This window comes from Nipponia nippon, unplaced genomic scaffold (genome assembly GCF_047370975.1).
Source record: "Nipponia nippon isolate SJK-2023a ecotype South Korea unplaced genomic scaffold, ASM4737097v1 scaffold_3, whole genome shotgun sequence".
Lineage (NCBI taxonomy): Eukaryota > Metazoa > Chordata > Aves > Pelecaniformes > Threskiornithidae > Nipponia > Nipponia nippon.
In genome coordinates this window covers 110571657-110593700 of record NW_028262347.1, presented here as the reverse complement: position 1 = coordinate 110593700, position 22044 = coordinate 110571657, and the positions used below count along the sequence as shown (strand labels likewise).

Genomic DNA, 22044 nt, shown 5'->3' with positions numbered 1-22044 from the left:
TCCTCCTTCCCATCATCTGTGGCTCATCCAGCTGTAGCGATAAGGAGAACAGCTATGAAAGGACACTGCTGGCTGCTGGGATCCCATCCTTCTGCCCGCTCACTGCCTGAAGACATCAGTCCTTTACAAGCACCATTAAATGTGTATCCAAAATGTGGCAGTCTCCTCCATCCTTTGAGATTCTGTTCCCTGGATAATACAAACAGTTGCCAGAAAAAGAGTATCCTCTCATCTCTGTCTGGGCCATTATCCCTTTATATTTGCTCTTTAATATTTACTGGGTTCACACAAAGTGCATGCTCTGGAAAGAAAAAAAAATCAGCTGCAGCTTAAAGGACTCCAAATTTAGTAATTGCTGCAGCCCCATCGACGTGAACAGTTAGCAGGGAGATTTCTCCAGCACTTCACGTGCCGTGGTATTCTGCTTAGGTCAGACTGCAGAAAACATTCTGTCCAGGGGCACCAAATCTGGAGTGTCTGCGTAGGTGCCAGCCGCAGAGGCCTTATGAGTCCACCATGAGTTCTTGCAGGTCCTTTCCCTCCCAGCACCCCGTAATCTTGGTAGGAAACAGAGGCAGCCAGAGAGATGCTGATTCATACAGAGGTGAAGCACCCGAGGGTTTTAACACACCTGTGAGTTAGCAAGAACTAGCCCCAGCTCCTGGCTCCAGAGCTGGTCTTGCAGCCTTACCTGTTAATGTGAGGTTGCTGTATGTGTTTGAAAACTGCTCCTTTAACAAAACCAAGTGCATCTGAGCTGCCTTTTCCCTCTGTAGCTCCAACATTATGTCAGGATGCTGGGCGATCTTACAGCCTTTCTGCTTATCCAGGGCAATGTCGCTGCGAACAATGTCTACAGCAAAAGGGAAAGAAAAAAGGGAGATGGCCAAACCTCAGCTTTCATTTTCACCAGACGCTTCGATCAGAACCAGCCAACACGACAGCCACACAACCATCACTCAGCACGAGCAACCCAGAAAAGGGTCCAAACCCCTGGGATCCACCTATCCGATGAAGCTCCTCTGCACAAGTCTCCTTTTCTCCCACAGAAAGCTCAAGTCATTGACTTTAATATGCTAACACAACCTACCGCCCCTTCCATCCTTCACCTGCCTAGCAGCTGATCTCTCACAATGATGACCCCTCCCTTGCAGGAAAGCGCAAAAGTCTCCCAACATTTATAATATGACCCTGTTACTGGTGTGTTTGACACTAAATAATGGGAAAAGACTAAACTCCATTCTGGTGACCCCTGGCTTCCATTTACCCTTGCCTGTCAAAGAGTCTTGTTCTCACCTTGTTTATCCTCACTGCAGCTATCACAGCTAGAGTTAGGTCAGCATGGCTTATGACGGGTCTCTGTACACTTGTAACTCCTGACATTCAATTCAGGAGGCGGGAAGCTCATTTAACAATCCTTTTCTCTTCACATGAGCATTTTATAAGTCGTATTGTGGAATAAGAATAAGATATTCCCTCCCCTAAAACTACTCACCTGCTGGGGAAATGCAAAGATGGGGGTAGCAGGGCAGAATAAGAATCAAGTAAGATGTGTCCAGTCTCTAAACGGGAGGGGAATAGTGCAAACTAGTCCTTGCAAGGTCCCTTTCTGAGTTTAATAAACGCTGTAACATGCTCAGATCCACAGACACCCTATGCTGTGCCTAATTCTTACAAAGCCTTAGGCAGCCAGCATGGATAAGGAAGGATGGAAGTTGGAGTTCTTCCCCCACATTGCATGAGGCCACCCTCTGCACCACGAGGTAGGCTTTGCTTGGTTTAATTCCCATCTAGCTAGGAGTTTCTGAAGGAGCTTGTTGTCAGAAGTGAGTGACGTCTTGCTCCACATGTACTCTCCAGCTCCGTTCTTGTTATGCACATCAAGGAACACCAAAGTTGTTTCCAGTATTCATGCTTCTGTCTTTCAAGGTGTCAAATCTCAGGTTCAGCAAACCTAGGTTCAAAGCTCTGCTATCTCTTGGGCTGGCAGAGAGCCCCCTCCAAAGGTGGGGTAGAGGACTGGAAGCCACATTATCTTCCTGTCTCTGAGCCTCATCCTAGAGTCACTACATTTGTCTTGCCCAGGCTGTGCCCTGTCTGTCTCTTTACTGCATAGTTTGGGATTGATGCAGCTTCTCTAAAGCCTGCCTAAAAAAGACTGCTCAGAACAGTAATGTCATAAAAGCACCTGTGTTCTGTAGTTAGGGACGCGAGTTCTCTCCGCCACCTGCAGCTAGCATGCTCAGGAGTGGAGACAGGGCAGCACCCAGCTAGCATGAAAATATGGGTCAGTATTTCCACATCCAGCACAGAGGCTTTGGCAGAGAGATGAGATGAAACAATGTTCCCCTGCAGATAATGAGCACACACACCCCAACCACGTGCTTTTGGTGCACAACCTCTTAGGCTGACACTGAGTAAGATTTGGGCCTACCCAAACTCTGCCCAAATAATGAATGATACAATCCTGAACCCCTATTGCAGGTATTTGGAGAACTGAAGACTGAGAAACACAACCTTATCACTCTCCCACACCAGAAAGGCTATTACTACAGCTACTGGTGTCACCTGGAGCTCATGAATTGTCATTCACCTTCCTGGGTGATGGATTTCCCTTTGTACAGAACTGAATGCAACAGTTGTACACCCCCCACCCCCAAGGCAAAATGGAGTAAAACACATTGAGGAGGCCCTGAAGGAGGAGAAGACTGAGAGACAGAGAGGTTTGAAACTAGATGGTCAATAAACCGTCTCCTATTCTCTTCAAACTGCTATAAGACAGTCCAGGCTGGGTCAAAACAAGTTTGTTTCCTAAAAGAGATGGAGGGCTCCTAAAACCCAAATCAGGGCCCATGTGGAGGAACCGTTGGCCTGTGACCAGGGTCCCTGCCCTCCCAGTCAGGGGCCAGGACAGCACCTTGGAGAGTGCAAGGGGACGTGGCAGCGGGTCGGTGCGACACCCCTACCTCCATCTTTGGGGACCACAGGTCACAGCAAACGCACGGCTGGGCAAGAGATGGCCCTGTGTGCACTGTCAGAAGGGTCTGGGGACAAAGGGCAGGCCCAGGGGACCAGACCCAGGAACAAGGGCCAGGAGCAGTGTTTGTAGTCCTGTCCTTAGGCGATGAGCTGCTGTGACAGGGATTAGCACAAGGAAGTCAAGTCACATTCAGACAAATCCCTGGTGTTTCCTTAGATGTTGAGGTCTGGGAGAAGGCGTGCAGGGCACAGAAAGTAGGGGCACTCTCTGGCAGTCATCTTCATGGGGTTCTCAGAGAGCTGCCACTGCAGTCATTCAGGAGGCAGAGGCAAGGCATGCAAGGTCCTGGCTTCTCAGATTGATGAAGGACCCAAGAAACTTGTCCAAGACCTAAAAATGGAGGTGGCCCCCACATTCACTATAGCTCCAGCTTAAACAGTGGGCAGACATCTGGGATATGGAGCTCCCCAAAGAACTCAGTGCCTGGTCGTCCACACCCCACCAGGCTGTACTCGGTGCAGGGGGGGGAGGCAAGGGCACCTCCACACCACTTTTCTGAACCAGCAGCACCGAGGGAAACAGGGTGGCAGGCCACAGCTGCTGGAGGCTCGGGGGAAATCTCAGCAAGAGCAATCCAGGGGAAACAGCCAGCAAGGAGCCCACAGCCCTAAAATCTTAAAGGAAGAGACAGAAAAGGGAAAGACGTGAGGAGCACAAGGAGGAGGGCACCCCAGGAGGTGCTGGGCACTGGCAGCCCCCGAGCGGGAGCTCCAGGAGAAGGACACGTCGATTAAAAAATAAAAAAAAATAGAAACAAACTACCCGGCAAAACACGAAACCAAGCAGCTCTTGCCAGAAGTGCGAAAGAAGAACTCCAGATGTGGGAGCCCCAGAGGACGCCAAATGGTTTCCAAAGCCGGCAGACGACGAGCTCTGCCCCGAGAGGGGCCGGGGCCGGGGCCGGGGCGGGCCGGGTCAGTACCCTGGCCAGCTCAGCCTCCCGCGGCGGCGGCGGGGCCCGGCGGACCCCCGGCGGCGCGGCGCTGCGGGGCGCCCCGGCTGCGGAGCGGGTCCCGCGGCGCCGGCAGCCGCGGTGCCGGGGGCGGCAGCCGCCGTGCGGTATGGCGGGAGCACACCCGTGTGGCGGTCAGGTGAGCTGCGGCTGGCGGGAGGCACCGCCGCGCCGAGGGGAAGGCCCGGCGGCGGTGGGGGGGGGGGGGACACCAGCCTCGGCCCCCGCCCCCGGCTGCCTCCTGCCCGCCGGGGGCGGCTGGGACGTCGGGCTCCCGCCGGAGCTCTGCCCTCGCCAGGCCGCGAACCCTGGATGGAGGATGCTGCTTTGCGAAGGCCCTGTGGTGTTTCCGAGTGCGTGCACGTTTCTCTGTCCCGCCTTGGGATTTGCACATCTCCAGAGCTTACACAACGGAAATTTTGGAAAGCTAGTTAGGAAACACCCCTCAGGAGCGACACGAGCACCGCACTCCCATCCCAGGGCAAGATGCCCATCCCAGGGCAAGATGCCCATCCCAGGGCTGGCTGAGCTCTAGCAGTCCCTTTCTGGGAGCCGCCTGCACCAAGGGGTTGCACTAACCCTTTCCCACCATACCAGTACCAGGCCAGAGAGCTCCCACGCTGTGAAACCTCCGGGATGGCACACAGCACAGAGAGACAGCTCCCAGCTGCCTGCAGGGGAGGGTTCCCCTCACCCACAGAGCGAGCTTCTGCACATGGGAATTTACCCGGCATCAGCGTGGCCCATGTGCAAGCGCCCGTCTCACAGCTCCCACCACCGTCCACACATAGGCAGCTCCCTTCCAGGAGCCACCGGAGTGAGGGAGCAGGCACGGGCTATCGTGGCTGATCAGCTGGAAGATGGGAGGAGGAGGGCACAGACCCGGGTTTATGTGGACAGGGCAGAGGGATATGGTTATGGTCAAAGGGATGTGTGACGGAAGGGTGCAGAGGAGAAGTAACTCATCTTTCTGTGTCTGCCTGAGAGCAAGCACTGCCCACAGCCATCGCCACTCCAGCAAAAGCCATAGCCACCACTGCCGCGGCAGCAGAACAAGCTGAGTTTGCCCATCCTCCTGATGGGACTGTTTGCTTCACTTCTTAGAAAGTGAATTTAAAAGGAAAAAAACAAACTATTTTGTGTTAACAAAAACTGAATATTCTTACTAAAAAACTGGAATATTAGAAAATGGTGTTAGTGCAGAAGTTAAAAGGGATGTTTAATGAGTCACCAGGAAAAACTTATGAATTGCAGGTTGCCAAACTTGTAAAATACCTACTTTTTAAATCAACACATTTTAAAATGCTTTAAAAACCAGATTTATCTACTGAAATTATTATAAAATGCCCAATGACTGTGAAATTGGGAACACAACTTCTATTTAGAAAGCCCGAAGATTTCTGAAGTCAGAAACTGCATCCTCATCATGTCTGTCTTCAATAGGCAAATTTCTGACACATTAGTATCATTCTTTTCTTCTAGCTGGGAAAAATTCCCTGACAATGAGTTCCACAAGCTATTTCCCACTATATATGTAAATTGGTTTATATGTAATAGTTCTGCTGGATGCTCCCTATTTCTTGTGTCATGAAAACAAAGAAATAATCATTCCCAAATTGTCTTCTCTGCATGCCACTGAGTTCACAGCATTTATCATATGCTCAGTCATTTTTTTCAAGCTGAAAAAAAACTGATTTCTATGACTGAGAGCTCTGACTTTGATCACTTCTGTCACTCTATTCCTCACATATATATTCTTTACACTGTCGTCACCTAGTTTGCTGATAGCATAAGAATGCTCTCACTGGGTTTCTCCAATTCTTGTTTAATATTTCCTAACATTGGATTCACTTTTTACTTCCCTAAACATATTCAGAGACCAATCCATAATCCAAATTCAAAACATTTTCCCTGAATGGTAACTGCTAATTTAAAACCCATAGTTGAATATGAAAAGTCACACGCATTTCTCCCATGCACGTAACTTTGCATGAATCACCTTTAATTCATAAGAAGAAGATATAGCACAGACAGAAGAGTGGAACTAGCAAAAATATGTAATGTTTTTCAGAGAATTGAGGATGCTTATTATAAACAATCAAACATATAACCATAGAAATCTTTCATCTCACCCATATACCAGCAAATAGCTAACAAATCAGGATCTAATTGTTTGATTGCGCTGTTTCCTGCAGTTATTAAAGAAATGTTTATGCATGATTCTAGCTAAACAGTTAGTTAGAAATTTAAAAAGAAAAAATGGAGATAAACAGGCAATCTTTGGAAGTATCTCCTGCATAGGCAGTATCTCCCTCACCTTGTGTAAGGTGATTTCTACAGTCTGTTTTTTTAATTTCTGAGGAAACAACTAAGCACTGGAGCTCCTTACACAGAAATCCCTGCCAGGCAGAGCAGGCTGCAGCTCTTTCTAGTTCCCAGGGACCACGGCCACAGGGAGAGCAGGAGGCTGCCTCAGCATTGACGCCAAGGCGCAGAGCAGCCCAAGGTCTGGCAAATCCCAGAAGACCGAAGGACACCAGAGGATCTACCCGTCTTTGGGACTGAGTGCCTGCAACGTCTGAAATGCCGCAGCCCTCCCAAAGGACCTGTGTTTTAAACACTCGGAGGGTGAAAAAACAAATGTTTCCTCTGCAGGCTCTGAAAGGACAGGTGCCTAAACTGTCGAGGGACGCTTAGGCAGACAAAAAGAGACTCTGGGTGACCAGAAACAGAAGGTGATTCCTTGAATAAAGGAAAAGTTGTTTCTTCATTTTTACTGGGACAACAGGATGGTTCTTCATTCAGAAACACCTGCTGCAAAGTTTTATAAGCTGGCACAGCCAAAGGGGCAGTCCCAGCCACATGGCAATAACCCTCCCTTGCTCTGGCTCCAGTATCCTCATACCCCATGATGACCCTCATGATCCTGCTCACTAAATTCACAGAAAAACAGTTGCCTCTTTTTTTTTTTTTTTTTTTCCCCTGAATTAGTTTTCTGCTGGCTTAGCAGAGGATCAGAAACATGCCAGAGCCAACACAAGGGAAGCAGCAGAAAGACATAGCGCAGAACAAAAAGAAGGTATGGGGACCAACCCTTTTGGTGGCAGAGAACCGAGCGATGAGCTTCACCACCTTCAGGACACAGTTTTGTAGGATTTAATCTGACCAAAGCTGTGCCTGCTGCGGTCCCACCTTTCACTACATGCTTTCCTTTCCCAGTACTGTCCTCTACGCCTCCGTGGTCACACGCCATTAATCGGTTCAGACGGCTGAACGAGCTGAAGTGCAATCACCTCTCCACCATCAGGTTTTGGCCAGCTGAGTTCCCTGAATTGACTCACTATGTAAACTCAGGCTCCAGGTGTAGGAGAGGGCCGGCACATGCCAGAAGGGACCAAAGAGTGGGAGCAGCAGCCCCGGCTGAAGTCAGCTCCAGCCCCTGTGCAACCACACACGCATATAAAGGAATCCTCAGGTCATTTAGCATTTATTATTTTCCTTTCCACTCGATACCCAAGACCCTCGCATGCACTCTAAAAGCAGAGCATCCTAGAAGCCGCCTGTGCAATACAGACTGAGCAAGGGTGAAATGATGTTCCCACTGCTGCACAAATCTCAAGGTTCAGACACAGTGCCAGGTACCTGAAGGTGTCTGAAGGAATGGATCCCAAACTGAAAGGATGCCCAGAAAACCTATGCCAGGATTACACAGCATAGTGTGAAGTTTCCCAGACTATACAGCAAAATCTCCTGACTAGGATGGAAGGCATAAGAACCATGTCTATTTCCAGTTTTTTGTGGTAATTGGCCATTTTTCCAGATGCCCAGTATCCTCTCCAAAAAAGGAGATAAAATAGAAGGAAGTCACTTACCAGCTATTAACAGAGTATTTTTGAAATGTGTTGTCCATATGCACTTCAGCTCAGAAACTTTTCTGACGCACTACCTACAGCATGCACATGCGCTCCCCTTCCCCTCTCCCTCCCGTGGCCCACATGGGGCCATGCTGGCTATGCGTGGTAAACGTCCTTTGGTCTCTTCTCAGCCACACAATCCCAACAGGCTACAGAAAGCCTGAGGGACAGGACGGAGAGGCCGTGCGCTTGGGCCGACGCATCTTGAAGAACTCCAGCTATGAGTAACCTCTTTTTCCCTTGAGTTTTCCTTTCAGCATATCTGCACAGGGGGAAACTCTAAGCAATGTTTATGCCACCACAGGTTGTCCAAAGCTCTGTGTGCCTTCAAGGTGGGAGGTAGTCAAGGAGGTTCCATGTTAGCCCACCAAACTCATGCTGTAGCACCAGCAGGGAGCTTCCAAAATGGGCTCCAGGTTCAGGCACTGAGATGGCACCCACAGCACTCCTTGCTAAACCAAAAGAAAAGACCCCAGGTCTCCATGCCACACCTAACACTCCAACACCAAGCTTCAGGGCAGCACGCGAGTCAGGCTTTAGCAAGCCCAACTTCAGAAGAGGTTTTGTACCAGCAACTATAGCCTGAGCAAACAGGTAGCCCTGCGCGTTTACTCCAAAAGGGAGTGACTCCAGCCTGTTTTCCTGGAGACCAATGTTTCTTGTTGTCTCATTCCTCAGAGCCAGCTGGTCCTTGGCAACATGTGAGGCAGTTGAAAGGACAGTCCAAACGGATTGCTTGGTAGACAATTCAATAGCAAAAGGAGAAGCAGGTCTACTATGTAGACTGAGCATGAGATCTTACATCTCGGTACCTGCCCAGGGATCAGATCTGTGCCTACAGCAGGAGATAAACACATCTCCAGATAACAAAGAACAACTCTCAGCGCAGCTGGTGAAGAAAAACGAACTCAGCAGGGCATGCAGATAAACACCATTTAAGGGAGAGAAAAGTCTCTCAGGCTAAAAATGTTACACCTCTTGATCATCAAATGTCAAAAAGTCTCTGGCACAGCCCCACCTCCTGGCACCACAGAGCTTGACATCCATTAAACTGGTTTTCTGTTTCTAACACACCTCAGGCTGGCCAATGCCATATCCAAACAGGGTGGACTCCAGGACTGATCAGGCAAAGCGTGGGCTGCACAGAACGGCAGTCACCTGGTGTGCATTATACATGGGGGGTTAATATAACAGATTAGTTAGGTGACCTTCTAAAAGTTCAGGGGGTACATATACGCTGCCATCAACAGGGACTGCATGCCCTACGGCTCACCCAAACCATTCATCATAGGCAACCACTTTTACAAGTTGCTCTGTCAGGTACGGACAAATCTGCCACCAGGTGATGAAATTTCCAGGCCAGCTTTATATGCAATGCTGAAACAAGTTGCCACATGCGCTCTCTTCGTGGCCATCACAGGCTACCACCACAGATCGCTCACCACTTTGTTACCTTTACTGCCCAAACATGACTGGTCTGGACTGGGGTGAGGCCATTCAGAGTTACAAAGAAAAGACGCTGTACACACCTGGTATTACACAATACTTCCAGGTCTGTGCTTCCAGGAAGAACTTGTACATGAAAAGAATGACCCTGAAGCCTAAAGGAAACACCTTATTTCAGGAAAATGAAGTACATTTTAGACACAAGTCAAAAGCAACTACTATGACCCTTAGAGAGCACCCACGCTCTCCGTGGAGGAAAGGAGAGGAAAAAGATGGGCTGGTGAACCCAAAAACAGATCTAGGTGAAGGCAATTTTCAGAAGGAGGAGGTATGCATGGCTGTAACGGTTTGAAAGGGAAATAAATGTAATTTTAAACAGAGAGGAAGGAGTAGGACGAATCTCTGAGGAGGTCGGATCATCAGGAACATGAAACACTACAGAGATACAAAAGACCATCAAAGGCAGCAGTGAGGAGTGCCTGGTTTGGAGGGCAACAGGGTACCAGAGGGGAATTTACAGCACTACGATCCCTGCACAGAGATTCATTACAACTCCAGCAAGCATGGCCACAGCGCAAAGTATCCATGAAGGATGCTGCAAAGCAGTCTTGTTGCTGCTGCTGCCCGTCTGAATGCCTCACGTGGCCATGCTGGGGTGGCCTGTGAGCACGCAGAGGAGTGCGGCTGCCTGTGGTACGAACACCACTCGCAGAGTCACTCGCTGGTAACTGCGGTTCTCGGAGCAGTCTTGTACATGTGCCCTTCACCTCTCAGTCCTGCACCCTGCTGAGTTGCTGCGGCTGAGAGGAACATAGGACGTGCCCTTCCCTCCCCGTCCCTGCGCAGGCCACAGGGGAGCATGAGGCACGGGAACACCTGCAGGGACTGCAGAGCCAGCCCAGGCACTGGGGTCACAGGCCTGGAGTCTGCGTGCACCCACAGGGTGAATGGGTGAAAAGACAGCCACTCGAAGCAGAAAACAACCGAGCTATCGCTTGTCATGTCACTAAAAATCACTAAGGTGATATGCAAGGCTTAGAAATTCAGATTTCCCTTTTAATAATTTTCCCACTTTTTTAACTAATTGAGCCCCCCAGCTTCTTCCCCTCTCCCATGCCACTAAAGCTTAGACAAGAAATTTCAGAAAATAGATGCCGGCCATACAAAAGCCCACAGACATGGAAAACAACCCAAACCACCCCATATAACTTGGGGATGGGGAAGGGTACCTGGTGGGACGCTCGCTGGCTTCCCTCATGCTCAGGTGCTGATTGCCATCTTTTTTCTGTGCTGTCTGTTCAGGCTGTAAGGTTTATGCAGAGAGGGCATCTACTTGCACATTTGTGCATGCCCTGATCCCAAGCAGGTCCCAGGCGAGCTACAGATGAGGGAACGAAAACCAGACCAGTGCTCCGAAAGAAGAAGATGGCTGCTCGGATCCCGTACAGTGGGGCAGAGAATTGCAGTGGCATCAGGATTTCATTTTGGAGAACTGGATCCCTCTAGTGAAGCGCCCGGTGCAGCCTCAGCACAAAAAGATGCGAGCTACTAGCAATTCTATAGCCCTGGAGTTTGCACACAGATCTTAAGAACAAACACAAAAGCTTTGCTTCCAGGCAGGAAATCCCTTTTACCACACCTTTCTGATTTACACCGATGCCTGATACGCACCACATGTGTCCCCTCCTTCCCTCACCCATTTTCGCAATGGTTCTGTTCCATATTTAAGTGATGAAAAGTTAAGACCTGTGGTTACAACTTCTATGAGAAGCTTCATTTTCAAGGGCTGCTACATTTCAACTTTATTGCCATGAGGAAAACTGAAGAAAACAAAAGCTTTCAGTCCTTCTCTAACATGAAAGCTGTTGTGAAGACATTTAATAAGTGTGAGTTCTCTCCTGTAAGTTGTTGAAATATTGAAAGCAGGAAAACTTATTCCTACAAATGTTTTGTATGAGTCTCATCTACAATTTTATGCACTACACTTAATTCCTTCTGTTCAAGGTGGCTGCGGCAGGTTTGGTCAGCATTTTCTCCTGAAGTGCATCTCAGTAGGCAGAGTGTACAACAAACCCTTCACCTGAGATTTGTTACGAGGAGAAGAAAAACAAGGAATAACATCAGGATTGCTCTGGCTGGGAGACCAAGCAAAAGATGGAGCACGCAAACTTACCCACCTGCCTGCGCATGGGAATAGAGGGACATTCATCTCGGTGAGATCAGATGTTACATGGGGGAACAGCGGGAGTGAGAACCATCAGAAAACTGGCAAATGCATCTGCTTTTTCCATTCAGCACTGTGCTGCTGACTAGATCTCTGCAAAACTTCCTCTGTTGCACAGACCTGCCCACTGGGATCTGTCTGGCATTAATTGGCCTTCAAAATTACTCATGGAAATATCTTTAGCTAATTTTTGTAAGTCACTGAATAAGGGGAAAAATTTAAAAAAAAAAAAAAACAAGCAAGAGAGAAAAATCAATAAATTCTTGCATGTGGACATGGTATTCCGCTTCTTAAAATAAATGCCTTAGGACAGAGACTTGGCCTTGACTTTTCTACGGAGCTTCTTTGTGTGAATTAAAGGCCGCAAAAGGTGAAGCCTTTTGTGTAGCTGCGGACGGCTGGGGAGGAGGGCAGAGCCGCGGAAAGCCGTGGGCCAGGCGGTGATTTTTGGAAAGCCCCGGGATGGCAGAGCGGCCCGGAGGGGGAGCAGCCCCGCCAGGCACCGACAAGCAGAGCGGCGGCGGGGCGGCAGGCGGCGACCGAGCCCGGCGGGGAGCCCCGGGGCTGCGGCGGGCGGAGAAACGCGGAACGACGCCGGGGTCCTCGGGGAAAAGCTGGGCTCCCCGGGAGCCGCGGGGCGCTGCCTGCAGAGGCATCCCCGGGCTGCGGTGCCCGCTCCCTGCCAGCGGCCGGGGCAAAGACCCCTCCACGGCCGGCGCTGCCCGGTCGGGAGCGAAGGGAGCCGGAGGTCGCGGCGGAGCGGCGGGGGGACGCGAAAAGCCCCGCTCCCCGATGCCGGCCTTTTGTTCCCCGGGGCCGGCATCCGCCGGATCCGCCGGCAACGGGCGGGCGGGCTCCGCCGAGCTCCCCGGCTCCCCCCGCTCGGGAAGGAAGGGGTGCGGGGGAGGCTCCCCTGCCCGGTGCCCGGCGGCAGCACCGCCCGGGTGCGGCGCGGCCCCGCCTGGGCGCAGGGAGCGCGGGGCAGGCGGAGCGGAACCGCCCGGTGCCCGCAGCCCCCCGCTGCCGCGCCCGCTCCCCGCCCCGGTCCCGGAGCTCACCGTCCTCGTAGTTCTTGAGGTAGTAGTCGGGGCCGGGCCCGCCGCGGCTCTTGGCCGGGTTCTTCACGTTGTGGAACTGCAGAAAGTCCGTCCTCTTGCCCGCGAAGCGCAGGAAGGCGGGGGCCAGGCCCCGCGCCAGGGTCACCAGCCGCCGGGAGCTGGGGAGAGGAGAGCGGGCTGAGGGCGCCGCGGGCCGGGCCGGGCCCTCCCTGCCCCGGTACCGGCACGGACCGGCCGCCGCGGGGCTCCGGGACCGGCCGCTGCCCTCCCCGGCCCTGCTGCCCCGCCGGCGCGGGTACCACCGCAGCGGCGCCCGGCTGCGGGGCTTGGCGGCGGCCGAACGGCCGCGGCCCGGGAGCGGGTCTCCGCCCCGCCCGCCGGTGGTGGCCCGGAGACCGGCGGGACCCGGCTCTCCCGCCACCCGCCCCCGGCGCCCCCCGGACAAGTGCAGCGGAGGCAGAGGCGCTCAGCGCCCCGCGCAGCCCGGCCGCGCCGTGCGGGACCGTGCCGCGGGCCGAGCCGCCGGGCGGGGAGCGGAGCGGAGCGGGGAGGGGAGGAAAGCGGGAGCCGGCCCCGCTCCGCTTCGCCCGCGCCTTCCCGCCTCCTCGCCCCGCTCCTTCCCCGGAGGCGGCAGCCGCGGGGACCCTCGGAGCGGGCGTGCGGCGGAGACCCGCTCTCCCTCCCCGACTTACCCAGCAGGGAGAGGGCTTTCTGGCCGTCCCAGCGCCTCCAGGCCGCGGCCGCTCCGCACCGCCGGTGGAGCCCAGCGCAGCTGCAGCCCGGCTCTGCCCCCCGCGCAGGGCTGGAAGTCCGGGGAGCGGAGGGCTCTGAAGACCTGGCCGACACCCCGCTCTCCGCCCGTCGGGACCTGGGGAAGGCTCGGCTCGGCTCGGCAGGCGGCCCCGTTCCTGCTGCTGGGTTTTTGTTGGTTTGTTGTTTTTTTGTTTTTTTTTTTTTTTCCCTGTGCTGCCTCGGCCCCGTGTTGTGCTTTTTGCAGAGGAGCGGTTGTTGGAGCGAGAGGAGCACGACATTTTTGCAGTCATAACTGATAAGTCTCCGAAATGGTTTCTCCATTGCAAACATGTGCATCTTAATGGAAACCATGGCCTCGCTCCCTCCGCCACAACAAGCGCCGCCAGCAGCGCGGAGCCCGGCGGGGCTGGGCGGCGGGGCCGCCGGGGCGCCCCGCGGGCGGCGTGGGGAGGGCGCCGGGGGGCTCCTGCCTTACCTTAAGAAATCGAGCCAGCCATCATGAATGATGGAGGGGTCCAGCTGCAGGGAGAGGAAATTCTCACTGATTATCCTGACAGGGCTCTTGGTGTTGACATCAAGGAGAATGAGAGTTCTTCCCTTCACACCTGGAGCTTTCTCCACCGGCAGCGCTCTCCTGTCCCCGGCCTGGGAGGGCAGCGAGAAGGTGGCCATGAGAGCCAGCCCAGGTGCCATCAGGGCTAAGAGCCCGGGGGGGCAGGAGCTGGGACAGGGCATGCCGGAGAGCAGGAAACCCCTAATTAACTCGCTGTCTGCAGGGGCTCGCTGGTGGCTAATTGTCCTTATCTAAAGTGTGGGGCGCTCTGCCTTTTTTTGCAATGTTTTGGTGCTGGTGGAGGGGAACTCACGCCCCTGACCAGCCTTTCTCGCAGCCGGTGCCAAGACTCCTTGCAGCCAGCACCGCCCCTTTAAGAGATGCAGGCTCCAGACATTTTTAACTTTTTGAAGGTAAGGGGAGGCTCCTGGTTTAACCCCCTCGGCTCGGGGCCCGCCGGCCCGCCGCAGCCCCGCCAGCACCGAGCTTTCGCTTTGCGCCGGCTCCGCCGCGGGAGCTCCCGCACCCCGCAAAACCGGGCCGGAGCCGGGACACCGAGACACCGGGGAGCTCAGGACCGGAGACCGGCGGCCGCCCGGCACGGCCCGAGCTTGTCGCCGGCTGCGGGGACGGCTGAGGCGGTAAGGCAGCGGGGGCAGCCCGGGCTGGGGGAACAGGGGGGTTAATCACCCCCAAAAAAAGCCCTACCCGCGGGGAGAGCCGTGCCGGTGCTGGGGCGAGGCCCCCGGGGCTGAGCGCTGATGGCTCCGCGGCACCCGACGGGCACTGCGGGGCTGGGGGCCGCCGGCAGCCCGGAGCCCCGGCACGGCACGCTCGGTTCGCCCGGAGCCATCGGCTGGGCCCGGCTGGCGCACGAAGGCCACCCGGGCACCGGGGGGAACCGGGGCACGGGGAACCGCGCCGCCGGCCGCCCTCTCCCGCCGGCCTCGGGGCCCAGCAGTGTCCGACCCGCGGCGGGGCGGCGGCAGAAGCGCCCGAGGCGGAAAGGCCCGCACAGGACAGCGCGGTTCGATGGGACCGACCACGTCCCCCGCGCCGGGGCCAGCCCGCGGCCCCTGCCCGCTCCGCCGGCGGGGCGGGACGGGACGGCCCGGGCTGGGCGCGCTGCAGGGGTGCGAGCGGCCGCGGTTCTCCGCGCTGGGCGCAGGCTTGTGGCACCCGGCCCGGGATCGGTGGGGGCTGCCGAGCATCCCGGGAGCGATGGCCCGCCTCAGGGAGCGCCCATCCGAACCGGGCATCCTCTCCCGCCAGCAGCCGGTTCCCGGGCAAGCCCCGGGCTCCCGCACACCAGCAACCGGCGGGCTCCGGGACACGTAACGCGCCCTACCTGGGCCCTCCGCCGCCGCCGTGGCCCGACCCGGTTCCCTCTTCGCCCAGGCCAGGCGGCGGGCAGGGCCCCGGTGCCGCTGCCCGGCCCGACGACGCAGGGCTGAGAGCGGCCGGGCTGAGCCGGGCCCGGTGCGGTCCGTCGGGGGCCCGGCAGCCCCGGGGACGGGGCGCCCGCAGCACCATCTGCTGGTGAGGGGCCCGGCGCGGCGGGGGAGCCGGCACCCACCTGCGGAGACCCCCCGCACCGGGGTCGGGAGGTGCCGGGGCTGCGGGGAGCCGCGGGGCTCCGGGATAGCGGCACAAACCGGCAGAGCCGGCCGGCCGGCGGGGACCCGCCCGCCGCCCTCGGGGAGCCCGGCCGGAGCGGCGATCGCTGCACGGCGGCCGCCCCGGGCAGCCCGGGCCAGGGTCGCTTCCAGCGCACGGGCGGCCCGCTGCCCCGGCAGGGCTCCCCGCGGCCGGGAACCTCCTTCCCGCTCCTCCCGGTGCCGGTGCGGAGCCACCTGCGCTCCTCGTCCGCCCCAGCCCGGGCCCGGGAGGCGGAGGGAGCGGAGCCGGTGTCTCCCACGACGGCAAGTCCCGGAGCTCGGTGCGCTCGGCGGAGCCCGGCGCTCAGCGGAGGCACTCGGGCCTGGGGAAGCCCGCGGGCAGCGCCGTCTCCTGTGGAAATCTCCCCTCCCCGCGTCTCTCTGCCCCACGAAACGCTTCGAGCCCATCGCCCCGGGGGACAACCAGCCCTGCCCCGCTGCTAGCCCCAGGGTACCCAGGCAGGGGTTGCGGGGGCACCGATTCACGGTGCAATGAACAGTACCGGGGGCGGGGAAGGATGAAACATACCTCTGGCTCTGCTAGGGGTGAGCAGGGAATGCACAAAGCAGGATTTGTCGTGAAATCATCCCGCTAAGGCGGAGAGGGCAGCGGGGCTCAAAACGCGCCCCGGGAGAGGCTGCCGAGAGCAGCACAGGCTGACAAAAAGCAGCAAAGGGGTGCCCGGAGCGGCGGGGCTTTGAGCGCTAGAAGAAGTAAGAGGATCCGGGGGAAAGGACTGTGCAATTTCAGCTGTGCAAAGCCCTGGCATCCCGGGACAGGAAGAAGGCAATTTAAGCCTGGAAATTTGTGTTCGGCTGCAAACACTTCAGCCACAGCTTGCAATAGCGCTTAAAACTGACCCAGGGACCTGAAGCCTCCGCTTCAGAAGCTGCTCAGATTTTGGATCACCTCCGGTAAGAGGGATGCGAGTTTCTGAATCATCTCGTTATTTTATAATTCTTTTTTTTTCTGAATTATCAGGAGATGTCAGCAAGGCTTCAGGGGCATTTGCTACTCAAATCAGTGTTGTGGTTGCAGGCCGAAATTTTGCATCACGCCTCCTGCCAAGCATGGCTCTATTTTAAAAAGGAACTCTAGTGCGTTATGTAGTAAAAGACAAGAAAGAAAACAAATTATCCCGTTTAACCTCCTTTATATATTTTTTTCCTTACAAACAAACGACTTTGGAGGAGAAATGTCTTTATTCTGAAACATTCTTCACAATTAGTCTCTGCTTTGACTGCAAACTCCGGACGCAGCAAAGTCACTTATCTGCAGAGATATCACCAACAACATAAAACAGCAGGGAAAGGAGCAAAAAGTCTCCCAGCTGCCAGGGTCAGCTTCCAGATTCTGGGAAAGACGGCGCTAAAGGAAATATTTGCTTACCTGTCTCAGCTTTCCAGACCGACACCTGGAGCCTGCCCCAAGCCGGTGGCCTCGGAAAAGCAATTGCACCCCAGTTTGCATCTGGCTGCAGGAATGGCAAGTCGAATCTAAAAAAAAAAAAAAAAAAGGTTTGGTTTTTTTTGTTTTGTTTTGTTTTTCTTTTTTAATGAGTTGTAGGTTTGCTCTGGAAGCCCGTTAAACGCTCAAAAGCCTCGGTTGTCTGGGAGCGGCGGGGCAGCAGCGGCGGGGCGGAGAGCGCCGGGCCCCGGGAGCTGCCGCTGCCGCCGGGCGCAGCTCGGGGGCGGCCCGGGAAGGGGCAAGGGGGGCGGGGGGCACCCCCTGGACAGCAACGCACACCAGCGAGGAGGGACCCCGTTCACAGCAGCTGCTACCCTGCCTCGCCGTCCGCAGGGCCCGTGAAGCGCTGGTCCTTTCTTACACGACGATAATGACTTCGGAAAGCCTGACTCACATAAAAAGTATCTATAAAGATTTACTCGCGGTTTTGTCGATTTGGAAATACGTTTCTCCGTTTTCCATCTACCCTAAACTGGCTGGGTTTGATCTCCAAAACAGTCATTGGGAAAGAAAACTGGGGGAGGAGAAGCATTTCTCTGAAGAGTTTAACCAAAGCACATTAAATATTTTCCCAACATCACCAAATAAACAACAATCCTCCAGCTCCCTATAAACTATTTAAAGCATGTCATATCATCTCTTCTGCTCTTGCCAATGTACTTTCCTTTTAATTTATAAGCCGATTAGAGCAGGGGCCTGTCTTTTTGTGTATATTTGCAAAATGTCTGGCACCCTTTCAGTCAGTCGCAGTTCACAAACACTTAAACCTGCATTTAACTTCGTTATTATAAGTAGTTACTTCGATTTTTCCTCGCTTTTGTAGAGCAGTAGTCTGTGAAAGCGCTTGTTGTAAATGGTCTGAGCAGTCATTGAAGGGTTTCAGCAGAGGAAACCTCTTTGGATAGCAGGGCTGATACAAAAAAAAAAAAAAAAAAAAAAAAAAGGAAAAAAGGAGAAGAAAAAGCACAAGAGAAATTTAATCTGAGATCTCAGGCTGTATAAATCGGCCCAGAAGAAAATGGGTAAAACCTCTTTAGGAAGAACATTTTTAGTTCGCTAGAAAATAAACTTCTGCTCATAAACGATGAAAGTTATTATCATCAGAGGATGTGCTCTACCAAACAAACCTCCATTAGGCTGGGAAGGATAAAACAGGCTAGACAGCCTTTTTTTTTTAAAAAAATCATCATGTCTTTGATTCCCAAGATATCAACCATGTCTGTTTCTATAGTGCTGTCAAGTAAACCTGAGTTATGGATACTCTAAAAGAAGCCAGCAAGGAAAAAATTCAGCAAATGAAAATCAAGAGCACGATTCATAGATACTTTACCAAAATATACTTTCTTTTCAGACTCTTCAGTTCCTGCCCTGTCCCATGGCATGACAATTTCTGAGAAGAAGAGCAAGACCATTGAATGTGGTAAAGCTGTGGTCATCAGAGCACACAATTGCATGGCGGATTCTTTTTATTGAGGTTTTTGCTCTTTCTGCACTGCAGCGTCCATCATTTTCACCACAAGAGCCTTAATGTCTGGAATGCAACCTCCTAAAACCGCCAGTGCCTCAAGGTGGGTGTCACACAGCCTGAACTCCGCTGCTGAAACCATTTTCTAGCACGTTTATCTATCACGTCTAACCTGAACAAGCAGGCAGACGACAACCGCTTGATTTAATACAGTATCCGTGCATTGCTCTTTAATGTAGGTGACCTGGGAAGTTCTGTAACAAGGAAATACATCTGTCTGGGCTAGGAGGACTGGCTGGCTAGGGAGCTCAGCGACAGCGGGAGGAAAGCAAGCCTACTGAGAGAGCTTCCTCCCTCCATACATGCAAAAAGCAAGGCATCGATCAAAACCAACTGCCTGCTCAGGAAAAGCACAGTTGGCAATGCTGCCTTTGCATTTTTTGCCAGCATGAGAGGAAAACAAACTGGTATCTCCAAATCTAGCAATAGGAAAATAGAGCACAGTGGTGCCAGGCTTTCCTTTGGGAGACAATCTGTACTCACTAGCTGCCTAATTAAGAAACCTATAAAAATAAGGGACAGGGACAAAACGAAGGCACTAGTCCCATAAAGGCTGCGAGTGTGGGCTCTCCCTAGCTGGCAACCACGGGAAGACATGTGAGAAACAGCGGGGATGAAGTTGAGTTTCAGGCAGCTGCTCATCCACGATCTTTTATTTTTTCTTTTTTTCTTTTTGTAACTTAATTCCCAGTTCTGTGAGCACTTAGGTACCAGGTACTCTGCTAGAATAAACTGCATTTATTATTTTCCTTAATCTGTCTAATTTGATGCCTGGTCTCAAAAATACTCTGACAAACCTGGGTACCCTAGTCCTGCAGATTTGTCTATGGGGAGAACTAGTGAGCTCCCAAAGTGTCCATCTCCCAACAGGTGTTTTTTGGTTCTTGAAAAACTGAGATTCACGATTTCCATAAAGCTGTGAGAACAGCTCTGGAGGCCGGTCAAACCGGATGCTGTCCCAGCAGATAGAAATCCCCTTTGCCTAGTGCCTCTTCAGCAAGCAGAAAAAACCCCACATAATGACTGAGAATACCTCTGTGTACAAAAATGCCCTTTGACAGAGAACGCTCTTTAGATCCATGAACTTCCCTGTACTCATCAATGGCTGGGTCTGATTTAGCTTTTGTCTTTTGTATCTTGAGTAGAAGCAAACGTGGCAGCAATTAGTCATAGTCAAAGAGATACAGAGCACAAACGCAACAAGGAGACCCGGAGCTCTGCAGCACTCCAAAGACCGCAACAGCCTCAGGAACGTCTTCCTCAAACTGAGCCCAGCCCTGAGGAGCAGAGAAATGTGTAGAATTATCCTCGTTTCGCATCATCATGTGAAAAAGAAAGAGAAGTGAATACCCCAATTTTACAAGCCTGAGAATGAACATGAGCAAGTATTTGTCCCGCCATCTGGGAGGAGATGATAGAGGTGAAGGAAGAGGGAATACAGGGGGGGATGGTAAAAGTTCACAGAGACCTTCTATTTTTCTGGAGAGATGCTTCACATTCCAGCAGGAAAAATGAAGGAAGCGGGTGTGAGGAGTAGATCAGAGAGGGGAAATAGGAAGATGGATGAAGTGCAAGGCTGGAGGAGCAAACGAGTCAATTATGAAAAGAGGAAGGGGCTGTGCACAGAGACCAACGAGGAGATGGAGCTCAGGGGAAGAAACAGCAGCCAAAATGCTCTCAAGTCAGAGACGCTGCCAGGGTGAGGGAGGCAGAAAAAAATCAGAATCTTTCAGGTAATGGTAAAATTGTGAACCTCTGTCCTCTGTATTTATTTGATTATGGCACTTCTGTCACCAGCTCTATCAGAACAACTGAGCACAGCCCTGCTATAGACAGAGACAGGAGAAATCAGCTGTGTCAAAGCTGGAAACTGTTGGTTTGCATAGAGAAATCAGAAGCAAACTATGAAACTCATGGCTAGAGAGCAAGAGGAGGAACCACTGAGAACTATGGGTCGTGCCTGAGAACCAGGCAAGTAGATGAAGGAGAAACAAAGTGAAATGCCAGCGATGTAGAAGCAGTGGATGCCCAGGATGAGCCCAGGAGATGAGGAGGATCAGAAGTGAGCACCACAGAATGAGGGGGAAAGGCCAGCAGGACACCACTGAGCTGTACTAATGGAGGGAGGAGGAGACGGGCTGATGCTGGATAGACCTTAAAACAATATTCTGCTTCCACTGTCCAGTGAAAGCTCTCAGATAAATCCAGAAAAAGCAATCCTCTTTCTGCATAAATTCTAATAACAACAGTTAAGTTCCTGAGCTGCTCCTCTTTAAGGCTGTGGTGGAGCAACAAAGGTCTGTATGCATTGCTTGTGAGGTTGAAAGTACAGAATCTGAAGAATCTCTTTGGGATTCTCTAACCATGCAAAGACATGGTCTGCCTGCAGCTTTACACAAATCTGATATAAAGCCCATTCCTCCTACTGACAATGAACAAGCAAATAGTTCCTTCCCCTGTCTTTAGGAGCAAGGGGGCAGGAGAAAAGCGTTGCATGATGACAAAGAGCTATGAGAGAAGCACGGCCCTTACAGCAATACAGCCTCACCTCAGCACTGCTTCAGCACTGGCAGGGCTGCAGAAGGGAGGGGGAAGGCGCAGGGTCCCTAGCTCAGGCACAGTAGCTTATTGCCCAGAAACGACTGCAGGGAAAGGGCATATATTCATAGCGCAGACATCTCCTTTGTCCTTTCTGCCACTATCTGGGTGTTGCCTTGTTTCTTCTCCCTCTACAGTTTCCCTTCTGTTAGCCCTTTAGTAACAGCAACATGGAGAAAGCTAAAAATAAAGCTATATAAGCAATGTAATAGGCATGCAATTGCATGTCTATTTTCTTTGAAAAAATGATGCTTTATTTCCTGTACAATGGAAACTACAGTTTGATGTTACAACTATTGGGTTTTGACTGAATGCAGAAATTTGACTTAAACGATGACACTTTCCCCTGTATTTAGTATTACCATATGTCACTGATTATATATTTAAGTTGCCGAAATGAATTAAATTTCATGGCTTCCTCAAGTTAGATTCTCTTGGACTCTCTTTTGTTATTAACCAAAATGCTTGGAAAACAGTTTAAATCAAAACAGCAGACTTTTGGTATCATTTCAGGAGAAAATTGGTTATCACAAACCGAGCGCTTAACACGTCATCATCCAGAAGGCTGGGTAAAGCTTTGCAAACCTGCAGCAACCACGGCCAGGAGAGAGAAAAGGGGTTAATTGAACACCACAGACTCAGAGATGGAAAAAAAAAAAAGACACAGTGCACTGTTTGGAGCTCCCTTGCCTGGGGTCTTATTCCTTCTGCCTGAGAAGTTATCATATATCCCACATCTCGGTGCTTATTTCACTTACTTGGGGAAAGTATCTTCTCTCAGCTGGCTACAGAGCATTAGTGACAGTCACGTTGCACACATGTTCCAGGAGAAGCCAGCCTCGTGCTTGCTAGATT

At 52.8% G+C, this 22044-nt stretch overlaps 1 protein-coding gene and 1 long non-coding RNA gene across 4 annotated transcripts in view; one reads left to right on the top strand and one right to left on the bottom strand.

Annotated features, from left to right (window-relative positions):
• Positions 1-14154, bottom strand: part of HPSE2 (heparanase 2 (inactive)) — a 113099-nt gene extending 98945 nt beyond the window's left edge. For 2 of the 3 annotated variants that reach the window (XM_087765661.1, XM_087765662.1), the window contains exons 1-3: positions 13863-14154; positions 12635-12792; positions 692-853 (exon numbers count right to left, since the gene is read on the bottom strand). In XM_087765661.1, coding sequence (XP_087621787.1) covers positions 692-853; positions 12635-12792; positions 13863-14122 — 580 coding nt within the window. In that variant the 5' untranslated portion in view covers positions 14123-14154. The remainder of the gene's footprint in view (positions 1-691; positions 854-12634; positions 12793-13862) is intronic. The other variant, XM_087765663.1, reaches the window with a different exon arrangement.
• Positions 14155-14289: 135 nt separating this feature from the next.
• LOC148054839 (uncharacterized) lies at positions 14290-21577 on the top strand. Its single transcript, XR_015706677.1, has 3 exons — positions 14290-14581; positions 18418-18634; positions 19737-21577. It is a non-coding gene; the product is annotated as an uncharacterized LOC148054839 (long non-coding RNA).
• The last annotated feature ends 467 nt before the right edge of the window (positions 21578-22044 follow it).